The 15,377-nt window shown below is 46.7% G+C and overlaps 1 protein-coding gene and 1 pseudogene across 5 annotated transcripts in view; both read left to right on the forward strand.

The window, feature by feature from the left end:
- The first annotated feature begins 3,879 nt into the window (after window positions 1-3,879).
- LOC142574683 (uncharacterized) lies at window positions 3,880-12,100 on the forward strand (annotated as a pseudogene).
- A 2,734-nt stretch (window positions 12,101-14,834) lies between these two features.
- LOC142576175 (venom metalloproteinase antarease TserMP_A-like) overlaps window positions 14,835-15,377 on the forward strand; it is a 107,316-nt gene continuing 106,773 nt past the window's right edge. For 4 of the 5 annotated variants that reach the window (XM_075686165.1, XM_075686168.1, XM_075686167.1 and 1 more), the window contains exon 1: window positions 14,835-14,946. In XM_075686165.1, coding sequence (XP_075542280.1) covers window positions 14,895-14,946 — 52 coding nt within the window. In that variant the 5' untranslated portion in view covers window positions 14,835-14,894. The remainder of the gene's footprint in view (window positions 14,947-15,377) is intronic. The other variant, XM_075686166.1, reaches the window with a different exon arrangement.

Consider the following 15,377-nt stretch of genomic DNA (forward strand, 5'->3'; position numbering starts at 1 on the left):
CAATATTACATATCCTGCGTTTCTTCTTATGCGTGTTCCGCTAGAACGTACCTCCTCACTACGTGACCACGTGAATGGTTAGTGGTTGCCGTAAACTACAAAGCTGCAGATAGGTTAACCTAGGGTTTGAATATCGTAAAGTATACGTGCTTTCAGATGATCGACAAGTGGGAAGATGCAGGCCGATAGCAACCAGGTGACAAAGGCTGGCGGTAGCACTAGCGAAGCCAGGAAGGCGAACAGCATCATCGTCGCGAAAAGCTGCCTGACGTGTGCTCCCTGCTATTGCAACAGGAACAGGGACACTCGTTCCACAGACCTGTAAAATCGACGGCTATGTACACGGCAAGGAAGCTTGCCAGCGACGCCTGCTCCTGCATTTGACGAAAGGGTAAGTTTGTTAAACACAAGATAGCCAAGAAAACACACAATGTAGCTTAAATATCACTGCCGCTGCCATCCTCGTCATTATTATTATCGTCATCATCTGCCGATTCGCCCCCCGCTATAAATTCACACCTCTCCAAGCGATGTTGAGTTACTCTGTCTTGCATCTGCTAAATCCAGGCTATACCCATAAGTTTCTTTATTGCTATTACTACTTAACGTTCCTACTGTGGAAAGCCTAAACAATATAATGAGCTGCATGCGAGAGTTGGATCAAATCAGGCTTTTGGGTTATTGGTTCTTCCTGGAGTGCAAAAATATTGGCCACTCACTGTACAACAGTCGAGTATGGGATCGTCGTAGCCTGACCCTGAAACTGAACTGAGAGCGACATGCACCTAAGGGCAATGTGACACCACGGTCAGCGGGAGAGTTTCGAGAACCATAAACACCGTCACAAGGAGCACGCCGTGCAGCAACACCTGCACACCATCGGGAAATCAAGGGCGTGCCTCGTCTCATCAGCAAAAAGACCTCACACTCCCTTTTCACAAATGTGCCTCCAAAGGAAGGTGCTTTTGAGTACTACCACGTGAGCAGTGGGGATGGATTTGAAATGAAATACAGTCGCCGCGGTTCAAATGATGTTTCACGACAGTGTCCGCAATGAGGGACTCCCTGTCACACATCTCTTTACTCAAGTAGCTTTCGCGAGCTCCCATTGAAGTGTCTGATTACTAAATTCAAGTTCCGTGAGTCTGGATTATAATGCTGCTTAAGATTTCAGCTCCAGCCCCTTATCACAATGGTATACTGACAAGACTGTACTTGATACATTGAAAATATACTGCGTGAATGCGCACGTCTCAGATGGCGGCACTACTTCGAGACACCAAGGCTGTTTTGTAACTTTTTGTAATATGGTTTCAACTTTGTATATTATCAGCGTGTCAACGAGCAATATGACTTTCTCGTATGTCTTCCTCAAGATTCATATCGCTCGTTCGCCGAGTGCTTGCTCTGCTCCCTGTGTAATAGTCGGTTGGGGCGCTTACCATATTTTTGAAGAGTAGCAGAAGTTCTAGGTAGAAGGGAGCAGCCGCTCCGATGAAGCTTTCGACTCTGCCTGCCATGATGGTGGCACGGAGAAAGCTGTGTGTAGGGTAGAGCTATGGCACAGCACGTTACATTTGTAGACCACAATGGTGAGCGCTGAAATGGCAGAGGTGTACTGCTCTGATGATGACAAAAAAGAGCCAAATTAAAAACGAAACAGCTCTGCTCCCCATTTGCTTGTCAAATACTTCACCAGTGATTGATCCAACAACATTACGTTTCGGTATTGTGCTTTACGAGTGGCTCCAAGCGCGTCGCCGGATGTTTTAGCCAAGACTTACACGAGAAAGACAATTATCGTATTCTAGAGTCCATTTACCATTTCATGAAGCTTCAACGTTGTCACCCATAAGAGCAGATCATAAGTCAAAATACGCAATTGCCGATTAAATGTCACAAAGGAAAGCGTTAAAACATTAAGGACGAGACCAGCGACATATTTGTGTCTACCTTTTCCTACTTTTTAGTAAATACTAAGACATGAAAACGTTTTTACGACACCTTGCCGGCAATTATTATGTAAAACTGTTCATCAATTCTAGACATCAGAGCAGTAATCAAATGAAGATATTCTAAACACATTTCCCACCAGGGTTATATGTATTGTTAATGCTTGTAAACGAGGCTGAATTAATTTGTCGCAGTTGTGCGATATAACAGCAATAATATGAAAGAAATTTTACCCATGATTACATCTTCGGAACCGCAGTGCTAAGAGCACCTTTTTTATCTGCCCCCCCCCCCCCAAAAGAAAATAAATGACGAAACATGCTGCTTACCCGACGACGCTTGTAAAGATCGAAAACCTTCCGATAAACTTTCTGAGCTATAGACTTAGATACGCCCCAGCTGTTGTCTTTAGGGAGGCATTAGCCAGAATTCTCAATGCAAACATAACATAACGCCTTCCTCTCTCTTAATTATTTACCTGTACTACCAAGATTTGAAAGATAATAATTAAACATAGCAAAAAAGCAAGGTTATATATCTCTGCGTCCGTTGCGATGATTTCATTTCCACTTCCACTTCGTTTTTTCTTCTTGGACAAAGTATCATGTTTATCCAAATTAAAATAAAGGCGTCGGCACAGATGGTTATAAAGTGCGTCCATTTTTCATTACTACTGCTATAAAGAAAGAACCTGCAATTGCTGCTTCTGGGATGCACAACATGCACCTTCTACCACGAAAATAAGCGTCTCTGGCGCAAGGCAGAACCAGATGTCTCTTGGCCTTGTTGAACACGGTAAGGACCTTCTCTCGCTTTGCAGCTGTTTTCTGACCTAAACATGTGCCTATCTCGTTTTAGGTTAGAGCTTGTAAAACCTGTCCGCACGCTCGAGAGTGTGATGACATTCAGATTAAATGGTACGTCGTACGTCGAAATAAACTCAACAAGAAGCCGAGCGAATGAACGTTATCCTCCCGTAATAACACCGGCGCCTTTGTTACAAGTATTATCACGCGCATGTGATCCTTTTAATTAAAATACCATTTAATGCTCTCGCCATACCTGCGATACATTATTTTCAGCTTACCAAATTGAACGAAGCAGGAAGAATGGAACAAAGCGCCATATTTTCCAGTTTTGTACAGCTGGCCTCCTATTGTATAATTCAGGTGAATTTCACACGGTCGGTAACCCAAATCACCGAGTTTAAAATGAAATCAAGTTATGCGCTCATTTCGATCTTGTAGAAATATCCACTTGAGAACCGTTACAAAATGTTTAATACACCAACAAAGGTCACATGAAACAATGCCCTCAATTAAATAAAGCGCCTAACAAGAAGGAAGACCTTAAGCACATCAATTTGCTTGAAGATGCTCCATAATAGATTCCAGCTGCCGGAAACTTGTTGAATTTGCTTCCGACCACGAACTCAGCATGATTAACGATGGCAGACCGACGTACTGGTAACACTGAGCTTAATGTCACACATTACTTCCCTCCCTCCTCTGGCTTCTGGATTGGATTGGCGCGGCTCGCTACGTGCTTACGCGCGCTTTTCTGAGCGCAGATTGATGTGCGCCTGGTTTCTGCACTAGGCTTTTATACAGTCGCTTTTTCGAGCGAAGATTGGTGTGCGCCTGGTTTGTGCACTGCGCTTTTATACGATCGCTTGTCGCTACTTTCCTTTTCTCTGGCTTAATTCGGTGCGGCTTGGTGCAGGCGCACATACTTGGTGTGCGCCTGCTTTTTTGCGCTGGTCTTTGAACACATCGCTCGCTGCTCGCGCTTATATATAAGGAAGTGCTGTGCCGCGGGCGTACCGTGTATGAAAGCGCGCCAGAAAACTGCGCTTTGTTTTCCATTACTTTGTCATGTACCTTACCACTGGGTAGCGCCGAGCGATCGCTTCTAACAAACGCAGAAATGAGTGTTTGCAACGCGTGTGGCCATTTGACCGACCCGCCCGACAGCTCGTTCCGAGGGACCGTGCATCTTCTGCGGAGGCAACTCGCACCCAAGGACAGCCTGCCCAGCGAGAGGCCAGAGGTGCTTCAACTGCGGCTTAAAGGGATACTTCTGCAAGGCGTGCCTCAAAGGGACTTCTCGAGGCTACCAGCGAAAGGTACAAGTGCCATCTGTACAAAAGGACAGTGGGGAGGTTTTTTTGGGCGCGGTCGAGGTGCCTCGCGCCAAAGCGCGTTACGCTCAGGTATTACTTAACTCCGTGCCTGTTTTTGCAAAGCTCGACTCAGGCGCAGAAGTGTCCGTAATTCCAGCATCATTTCCGGGACTTCCCACCAGCTTGGAAAAGGCCGACGAGGTCTTGACTGGCGCTAGCGGTGACCGCTTAAATGTTCTGGGCCAGTTTCAGGCGGATATATTTTGGAGGGGACAAACTTCGCGCCAAACGTGCTATGTGTGTCAGTCCTTTGCGCCATGTACAGCTGGGTTTGCCGGCTCTCGAAGCGTTGGGAGTCATCAAGTTCGTTGACTCTGTGGCTCACAAGGAACCCAACTACGAAGTTTTGTGCCCTCAGGTTTTCAACAACTTGGGCACTATGCCGGGGGAGTATACAATAAGGCTTAAACATAATGCTGTTCCATTTGCAATAAGCGCACCGCGCAGAATTCCTATACCGCTTCAGGAGCCTGTAAAACGAGAACTCGAGAAGATGGAACAAATGGGCGTCATTCGTAAAGTCGAAGAGCCAACAGAGTGGTGTGCCGGCATTGTACCTGTACAATATCACTCGGGAGATGTAAGGATCTGCGTAGACCTTACGCAATTGAACAAGTTTGTCTTAAGAGAAAGATACACATTGCCTACTGTCGACCAAGCACTGGGCTCTCTTGCCGGTGCAAAGTGGTTTTCCAAATTAGACGCGAATTCCGGCTTCCATCAGGTGCGACTCAGCAAGGCCCCAGAATTGCTGACCATGTTCATAACACCGTTTGGGCGGTACTGTTTCACTAGGTTGCCATTCGGGATTACATCAGCTCCAGAGTATTTTCAAAGAAGAATGTCTGAAATCCTGGCAGGCCTTCCTGGCGTCGTTAACCTGATGGACGATATTCTCATTTTTGGCGACAGCAAAGCGCAACATGACTCTAGACTATCGAACGTCTTAGCTAAGCTGGCCCAGTCTAACGTTACCTTAAACAAAGCAAAGTGTGTGTTCGGTGTTGGAAGCATAAGCTATCTGGGCCACTTACTCAGCGAGGAAGGCATACAGCCGGATCCGGCCAAACTCAGAGCCATTAAAGAGCTGAAAGCACCCTCTGATATATCGCAATTACGCAGTGTTCTGGGCATGGCCAACCGCCTAGGCCGTTTTTTGCCGAACTTGGCGCAAACCACTGCCCCGCTACGGGAGCTTTTGCAGAAAGAGACCGACTGGACTTGGGGCCCTGCTCAGAACACGGCTTTTGAAAGCTTGAAATATCTTATCTGCTCAGCAAAGTGCATGGCTATGTACGATCCACGCCTTCCCACTATTCTTTCGGCGGACGCCTCTTCTTACGGTCTCGGTGCGGTCCTTTTCCAGAAACAACGCAATGGCGAGCGCCGGCCAATAGCGTTTGCTTCAAGGTCACTGACCAAAACTGAGCAGCGCTATGCGCAAGTGGAAAAGGAGGCACTAGCGTTAACATGGGCTGCCGAAAGATTCGACGAATACATAAGAGGTATTGAGGTGATGCTTGAAACGGACCACAAACCTCTCGTTTCGTTGCTTGGTAAAATGCCGATTGATGTGCTGCCGCCAAGGGTTCAGCGCTTCAGAATGCGGCTGATGCGGTATCACTTTCACATTGTGTACATTCCGGGTAAAAGCTTGATAACGGCAGACGCTCTTTCAAGAGCACCGACGAAAGCAGATAAACTAGCCGGTGAACTTACCGTCTCGGAAGTGTCGTCTTTCGTCAAAACATGTGTGCAACGGCTTCAAATGGGTGACAATTTTGTTAACAGAATACGTCATGTGCAAAAGACGGACGTCGTTTGTCATGCCTTGCTTAAGTTGTGTCGCCAAGGCTGGCCAAAAAAAAGCAAAACTTCCTTGCTACTTAGTTCCGTACTGGCAAGAAAGAGCACTAATTGCCGAATGCAATGGCATGCTGCTAAAAGGGACCAGACTGGTGGTACCTCAGTGCCTAAGAAAGGAAGTACTAAAAAAACTACGTGATGTACATCAGGGAATCGCGAGAACTAGAGCTTTGGCAAAGGAATTGGTCTGGTGGCCAGGCGTCGGCGAACAACTTGCGCGGCAAGTGAAAGAATGTGTTACTTGTGCGCGCTTTGTCAACCAGAACTCGGAGCCATTGATTTCAACCCCAACGCCAAGTTTCGCATGGGAACGAGTTGGGGTCGACTTGTGCTTTATTAACAACTGTCATTATCTTGTCGTGGTCGACTACCTGTCACGGTATCCGGAAGTAGCCCTCCTACCCTCAACGAAAGCTAGTGCGGTGATAGAAAGGCTAAAAAGCATTTTTGCACGCCATGGCATCCCGGAGGCCGTATTGACAGACAATGGACCACAATTTTCTTGTACAGAGTTTGATAAGTTTGCACACGATTATGGCTTTGGTCACGTCACTACTAGCCCTAGGTACCCTCAGGCTAATGGGGAAATTGAACGTATGGTGCAAACAGTCAAGCGCCTGATCCTTAAATCTAGGGACCCGTACCTGGCTCTGCTTGCCTACAGGGCAACCCCAGGCATTCATGGCCCTAGTCCGGCTGAAATCCTCATGGGCCGGCGTCTTAGGACAAGAGTTCCAATAGCGCCGCAGCTGCGTGGTCCAGTGCAGCCACCGCTGCGTAATCTTGCGGCCAAAGACAGTGCCAACAAGAAGCTACAAGCACGGTACTACAACAGGCGCCACAGAACCCGAGAATTGAACAAACTAAAAGCTGGTGATTCCGTTTGGGTAACGGACATGAAGACTAGAGCAACGGTGCTAGCCACAGCCACTACACCGCGGTCCTACATAATACGCACCCAGTATGGGAGTACGCTGCGGCGTAACCGACGAATGCTCAACCACTTGCCAGAACAGAGGAAGGCAGAAGGCAGCTACGAGTTTCCAAACGAAAGTGATTCATCCGAATTGGTTTTTACGAACAGGGAGTCACCCGCTACCTTAACAGATTCGTTACCTTTAGCATCGGGGGCTATGAGTTCAACTTTAGTACCTTCTGCTTCAGTGACTGTGACCAAGTCTGGCAGAGTGGTTAAGCGACCAGTTCGATACGGGATTGATGAATAAGGTTTTCTTCGTGGTAGATTGCCACTGAGGGTTCTTGCTTTTTGTTCATGTGCGGGTGTGCTAAATTTCATGCGTGAAAACCACTTTCATTTTGCAAAAAGGGGGATGTGCTGGAATGTATTTCTCTGCGGCTGAAAGCACGCTCCCGCAGGGCGCGCCGAGCCATTGCGCCTGACGCATGTATGGAACCACGTGTCACTGACGTCACGCTGGTTCTACTTAAACCGCTGTGGAAATAAAGACGGGGCTCTTTCCCCTTGCTGGCGTTTTGGACCACAGTCGTCTCCTGTCTTTCGTCGATCACGCACTGATAGCGGCGGCGCCGATACGACAAACATAAAGTGTATCATTCATGCCAGTAAGGATGTGCACAGCTCACCTTGTGTGCCAATGGCCTGGCTCGTGAAAATCGCAGACGCAGGTCGCAGTTATTGCCGCTGACTACGTTCACGCCACCAATTGATGAACGCGGGACCTCAGAAAAAGTAGGGACTGGGGAATGTATATTGCTTCAGATTTTGTGTGTTAATATTGTGAATAATAACCTTTTTGGCGCTTAGAATATGCCAAGTGACTGATAAAATGTGGCAAGTGTTTTCCAAATCCTTTTTCGTACGGGGGATGTACACGTGACCAACCATACAGTGGTTTGTGGGGGAGGGGGTAGCGGCTCCAAAAACAGAAAATTACTCCTTTTTTCGGGAATGTGTTTTTGTTAACGGCGTAAAACAGTTATTTTCTGTATGAGAACACAAGATTTGCCCAAAATACGCAATATTTGCGTTGTAAAGTGACGTCAGCCGCAATCAGACTGCCTTGCAAGCGCTGACGGTAGGTGCGCTTATCGTTTGATATCTTTCCCTTGTTCTCCCTTTCTCCTTCCCCCTCTTTGTTTCGTATATATACGCTCCGAGATAGAAGCAATAGGTTGATGTTCCGATCTTCGAACGGCGTGCTGTCGTATACAGTAAGACAGGCCACGCATGTCGTAACTATGTAACAGTGGCGACGAGACCAGACAGAACCCTCGAGGTGAAAAAGAATTAAACCAGCCAGCTGGCTCATCACCAGCTACCGGAATACGATTACCAGTCCGACAACTGTAAGGCCTATATAACCAAGGCAGAAGCTTATTTTGAGGCAACTGGCGTCAGTGACTCGGGAAAGAAGAGGGCGTTGCCGGTAGCAGCATTAGGTACGCGCGCCGTGTGTGGGCTCTCAGGACAGGCTGCACCGAGGAAGCCAAACTTGCTGACGTTCGAGGAAGCAGTCAAACTTTTGGATGACTATTTCGACTCCAAGCATCATGAAATAACGAAGACCTACCGGTTCTTCAATGGCTGCCAGTCGGAAGGTGAGTCCATTCAGCAGTTCATCGTTGAAGTTCACCGGATTGCGGATGGGTGTAATATCGGTGGCATGCTAGACGGGATGCTTCGTGACGGTATCGTTTGTGGAGTGATATCAAGCGCTGCTCAGAAGCAGCTATTAGCGAAAGCAGATTTGACGTTCAGGGAGGCTGAAGCAATTGCCATATCAGCAGAAGCAGCGCAAAAAGATACAAAGAAGATGTCTTCTGGCATTGAACCTGTGTTCAAGGTCAATGCACGACCAGCTGATGAACTGGTGTCAGTATGTGGGCGTTGCGGAAGTAAGAAACACACCAGAAACACCTGCGGCTGGGCGAAAGCAAGGTGTTACCGCTGTGGTGGATACGGCCATCTCACAAAGATGTTCCAAAGCGACGTGCGGAAAGGACGCCCAAAAGTACGTTCACAATGCAGGCAAGAAGAAGCGTTTGCAGTAACAGCGGATGTCACTGACGAAAATGAAGACCATGCGCACATTTGAGCACTAACCGCACCGTCCAATGATCGGCTACCACCAACTATTCTTCGTACTTTCACATGATGTGCCATTGACGTACCTATGATTGTGGACACCGGCTCACTCGTCTGTGCTGTGTCCAAAGCGATTTTTGAGAAAAACCGTGAAAAATGGCCGCAATTAGAACCCGCACGCATTAAACAGTCCTGTTATCTCGGAGAACTTCCAGTATAGGGGAAATTGAGCATGTCAGTGTCCTACAGCGACAAGGAGGTCAAGAGTACCTTGATGGTCCTAAACTGTTCAGGTCCGAGCCTCTGCGGACGAGAGTTGATTTCCAAGTTCAATGACGCAGGAGCCTCGGTGTGGAACGTATCAGTGCAACAAAGCTCTGGTTCAGGAAGCAGCCGTACCCCCGCCATGCATGCCGTCCTGTCAGAGTTCAAAGACGTCTTCAGCACCGAGCTGGGTCTAATCGACGGACACCCTGTCCATCTGAAGCTCAAAAAAGGCGCCATGCCGAAATTTTGTAAGGCCCGTTCCCTTCCAGTTGCTTTACGCGATAAAGTTTCGAAAGAGATTGATAGGCTCGTAACGCTTGGAGTACTGTCACCTGTAATGCACGCCGAATGGGCTACTCCCATTTTGCATGTAATGAAGAAAAACGGTGCGGTTAGAATCCGTGTTGATTTTAGGATGACCTCGAATCCCGTCTGTGAACTGGAGCAGTACCCGTAGCCAGCTATTGATGACATTTTCGAGTGCCTGAACGATGGGGACTGCTACAGCACGCTGTATTTTAGAGACGCGTATAACAAAGTCTCCTTCGATGAGGACTCAAGGAAGATGTGCGTAACCAATACACAGCGTGGTTTGTTTTGCTACAACCGACTGCCATTCGGCATAGCTTCCGCGCCTGCCATCTTCCAGCGGAAAATAGAAACAGTTCTGCAGTGCCTGACAGGTGTTCAGGCTTACCTTGACGACGTTTTGGTATCAGAAAATCTTGGTAGTGCCGACAGGTTATGACAAGTACTGCAGTGTCTTCGTGAGCATGGAGTGAATCTTAGACTTGAGAAATTCAGCTTTCGCCAAGAGGCAGTGACTTATCTGGGTCATAAAATTGATTGTGAAGGTCTGCATCCAATAGAGAAGCATGTTAAAGCAATCGCGCGAGCTCCCAACCCACAATATGTTCAGCAGTTGAGGTCGTTTCTGTGCATGATTACATTTTATTCGAAATTGGCGTCCAACAAGTCTTCCGTACTTGCACCGCTGTACAAGTTATTAGAGAACAGCACACGTTGGTTCTGGGGACATGCGCAAGAACCAGCTTTTCGTGAAGCAAAAAAATGCTTCGGGAAGTGGCTGTACTCGCTCACTATGATCCCGAGAAACCCCTCAAGCTAGACTGTGACACTTCACAGGACGGAATAGGTGGCGTGCTTTTCCATACATTCGGATAGATAAACAAACCGGTCGGGTTCCGTTCTAGAACGCTAACAAAGGCTGAGAAAAATTATTCTCAGCTTGAGAGACGAGCCCTCGCTCTTGTTTTTGGAGTGTAAAAATTCTGTGATTACCTCGTAGGCCGAGAATTCGTATTGGTCACCGACAACCAGCCGCTCGTGGCCCTGCTGAAGGTGGATCGACCAACTCCAGCATTGAAAGCCGCCAGAATACAGCGCTGGGCGGTCTACTTAGGCGGATATCGCTATCAGCTTCAATACTCTCCTGGCAAACAACTGCTCAACGCTCAGGCCCTTATTAGACTTCCACAACGGACGTCTGAGCCGAAGCCACCAGAAGCGGACCCACCAGACTATCTATTTGCCTTAACTGTGTTCGATGAGGGAACTGTGTCAGTTGAGGAGCTAACGCAGTTAACTGCTGGTGGCTGTTATGTCAAGTCAAGTTATGCGATTCACTAAGAACGGTTGGCTGCCCTGCGCGAAAGGCTTGAACGTGTGTGTGGCAACATTTTGACAAGAAATTGGAGCTTTCTTTGGCCCACGGGTGGTTATACTGGGGCAAGCGAGTAGTCGTTCCGGTGGAGGCGCGACGTCGCATCTTATATCTTTTGCAGGAGACGCACCAAGAATTCTCCGTTATGAAGGCGGTTGCTCGATCGTCATTCTGGTGGCCAGTGTTAGATCGCAAAATAGAAGAAGTGACAGCGTCATGTCATAGCTGTGTGCAAAACCTGCAAATGCCAGCAACAGCAACGCCAAAAAGCTGGCCCGCTACTCTTGAAAAATGGGCAAGTGTGCATATCGATTTTGCGGGTACTATTGCAGGAAACATGATACTCGTGGTCGTGGATGCATACAGTAAGTGGATTGAAGCTGTGTAACTCCGACAAGCAAACGCTTCATGCACAATTAACGGCCTGCGGGGTATCTGCTGCAGGTTTGGCGTGCCACGAACCACCGTATCTAATAATGGAACGCAGTATACCTCTGACGAGTTCGCTACTTTTGTCAAAAGGAACAACATAAAGCATCTGCGCACAGCTGTATATCGTCCTCATTCGAACGGTCTAGCAGAAAGGGCTGTCAGGACAATTAAGGACGGCCTCAAGGAGATTGGTGAGGGGCAGTTGGAAGATAAGATAAACAGGCTGCTATTCAATTACAGAAGGACACCTAACAGCTCTGGAAAATCGCCGTCAGAGCTGCTCTTCGGATATCAAATTCGATCCCGTTTAGATACATGTTTCCCTGTACGCGTAGGGCCAGCCAACGAATCAGACGAGTGGCCACTGCCATTGCCTGAAGCTACCGTGTACGCCCGCAACTTCGGAAGGGGTTAGAAATGGACTCCAAGAATTGTAACATCTCTCGGATGGTGAACAGGCTCTCGGATGGTGAGCATTCGAGCGCCGGCCGGATTAGCAAGACGGCATGTTCACCAGGTGCGGAACCGGGAATATGTGACGCGCCGCCGCTTGGTACACACCAAGAAGCGGCAAATCGAGAATCAAGAACAGATACTCCTAGGGACTACCCACTGTCACCGAGAATGTCAGCCAAACAAGGGGGCATAACAGAACCTGAGCATGAAGTTCAGCCGAAACTCGCACGGAGCAACGCTGAACCCGTCAGATCACCACAAGCCTTGCGACGCTCTACACGTCAAAGAAAACCAGTGGAGCGACTTCAGCATTAAGGAAGGAGAGATGTTGTAAAGTGACGTCAGGCGCAATCAGACTGTCGTGCAAGCGCTGACGGCGCGTGCGTTTATCGTTTGATATCTTTCCCTCGTACATTCATGTTCCAACCTTCGAACGGTGTGCTGTCGTATACAGTAAACACGCCAAGTGTGTCGTAACTATTTAACAATTTGACACACATTTATTACAGTGTATGTACAATGCGCAAGTCTCTTTGCATGTTACGACAGGTCCGTGTTTTCAGCTAATTTCATTTACTGCTGTTCCTCAGCTGTCTGGAGCTGCAGAGGGGTATTATTTACTACTCCGAGAAAGCGTCTTATGTAGCCTTTTCGCATATTTCCGATGTTGTTAATCGATTCTTTGAGTGATTAGTAGTTCAGAGTACCGTCTTCCGCTTAGTTCCTAAACGCAGTGAGTCCTGCGATGCTGTCGAATGACCCAGCGCTGACGATTTCCGCGCTTTTATACTGCTTAATTGTATGCGAACTCTATTAAATCACGTGAGAGAACTAAGAGAATGCGTAGCGCGAAAGCTATAGTCGAGCTCCAGTGTCGGCCGGGGCTGATTTGAAATGCATGATAACAAAGGCCACAGAATGGGTGCAAGATGGTTGGTTCAAGGTTTGCCTCCTTTAGCCTGTAAAAGACTATCTACTTTTCAGGCATGATTTCCATGATTTGTTGGACTGCACCATCTTGATGCCAGCCTGCACCTGCGCAGTCAACAAAGCTCAGTTGAAAAATACCTCGGTCATTCCACGCGATGTGACCCTAATGTGTCGCTTACTCATATCAGATTTTCTAGTAAAATTTCGTAGCTACTTACTTCATTGGTGATTCTTGTTTTGTTGAAAAACATATTTTTCTCCTGTGACGTGCTTTCCAAGATTACGGTACATGAAAGATGTCTGTATAGAAAGATATTATAAAAGTCGTTTTAGCATGTAATTAATAACCATTTTGTCTTCTGAACCTTCAAAAGCTTATCTATAAAATGAAGTTTACTCTTAATTTGAATCCCAACATGTCAATAGAAACGTAAAATTATTACAAACCTTGCAGATTTGCCACTTTTGCTAGCCAAAATTGCAATTGATTTTTTTTATCCTGGTTATTTTACCTGACTGTCCTAGAGTTGTGCTTCATGGTAAATGTGCTCCTGTGTCAATACGATGCACGGATTTTCATACTAAACAGAAGCAACATGGAAGGCATACGAAAATGTCGGTTTTGGTATATTTTTGGTATAGGTAGTTACGACTACGATGCCATTGACATCTTCCACGACACGGAAGACTACTACCTTGCTTTGTTGTTTCAACATTATTTGATTTAGTGATATCAAGACAATCAAAGGCAAGGGATGATATAAAGACTACATAAGCGCTCACTGCCAACACTTTATTTTTGCAGACATTGAGCACCTAAATGGTATTCTTTGTCATAAAGCATGCGTACTAAGCATATCCTCACACCCTCTCTTCGCATTATCAAAGCGAGCAAGCTTTTTCAGGTAATCCATTTCCGAAACAGACAAGCTCGCCAATGTCTGACTAACACAGTTTATACCTTTACCTTTAATAAAAAAGAATGCCAAGATTTGGCAAGGTGTTTTTAGTCCTTCATAGGATCTATATCTCCGCAAAAAGCGGTAAGCACCCACATGAAGTCACATGTGCGCTTAAATGCGCATTGTCCATATTCCTCACACTTTGTGCATGTTCACGCGACTCTTTTATATTTACCCCTCCGTGGTCATCTATTTGCGCCCTTTGTTTAAAAGTGCAGTGACAATATATTCAACTAATAATTTTTAGCGGTAAATGAATCTTATAGACCTCCAAGCCCCACAAAAATAGGAACTGGCAAGCGCGAGAGCGGCCGGCACATTTTATTCCAACAGTTTTTCTTCTGGTAGCATCGATTTCGTTCTAACCTCCGTCGTGATGTCATGAATCAGATGGTGGTCATGTGGGAAGAAGACACTTAAACTTTTGGACACTTACTGCGAATCGACCGATTACCACCTATGCTCCTGCTCGTTGCGAGAGCCGATGTAGGTGCTTAGGAGACGACTGAGCGCGCTCAATTTAGTGTCAGAACGTCACAGTGTTCTGCTCCCACGTGACCACCTTCTGCGTGATGACTTCATTACACAGGTCCGAACAAAGTAGAGACAAGCTGCGAAGCATTTATATTCAAATATATAAAGCGCACTGGGGTTTGTAAGTACATTTTAGAAAGTTTATGTGTCCCACCCATTTAATTAATGGAAAGGAAAGGAAATTTATGTAGAGCCAAACAATATATCATTAGCTTTTTAAAGTATGTGAACGCACATAAGTAAGGTGTCATTAGTAAGGCGGAGTTCTGCGAACGACATTCCCTGCCACCTTCGCGCACTTTCGTTTTCAAGAAGTCGAACCAATGACACTGAACCTTAGTGCACTTTGCACACTGTCAGAAAAACCCACACCTGAGCTCGTGAAAACGCACCGCCGGCTCACGCATCTCAGTGCGAGGTGCAAGTCGTGTCATTGCTCTAAAGTTCTTCGAACAACTAAATAAAAAATTACTTCCGCAGGACATTAGTCGAGAACTTGATGAGCTCGGAAATGTCTGCAAACACGTAGGAGTGCTCAGGACGTCTCAATTGAGATCAGAAATGGTCCTCTTGAGGAACATCTTGTACTCCCACCTCTTCGTGACGGCTTTCGGTAATTGTACCTACGATTTAGAACGCTTTTAATTTGCCGCTTTGTGTGTTGAACCATGTATACTTCTTGGATTGACTAAAGTGTTGAAAATGTTAGAACAGGACCCGCACTTAAAAAAGCTCTAACTCCAAAATTGTTCGCCAGACAATCTTTATCTAATCTTGCTGATGAACATGAGGCAGCCGACCAATGAGTAAGACCACTAACGAATGAAAAGCTGCGTGGATTCGGCCGCACTTGCATAACCGCATTAAGCGATTTTGTACGCTATTCACCCAGCCACAAACGAATACTATACTTCACTTACCTTTAGCTAACTGCGCTCTAGATTTTACATGTTTGTGATGTTTCTGAATATTTTACAATATCGTTTTCTTATTGTGATTAGTATAGCGTGAAAATGTGTTGCCGCCAACATTGTAGGGTGACTA

This window comes from Dermacentor variabilis, chromosome 3 (assembly GCF_050947875.1).
Source record: "Dermacentor variabilis isolate Ectoservices chromosome 3, ASM5094787v1, whole genome shotgun sequence".
NCBI classification, from domain to species: Eukaryota; Metazoa; Arthropoda; class Arachnida; order Ixodida; family Ixodidae; genus Dermacentor; species Dermacentor variabilis.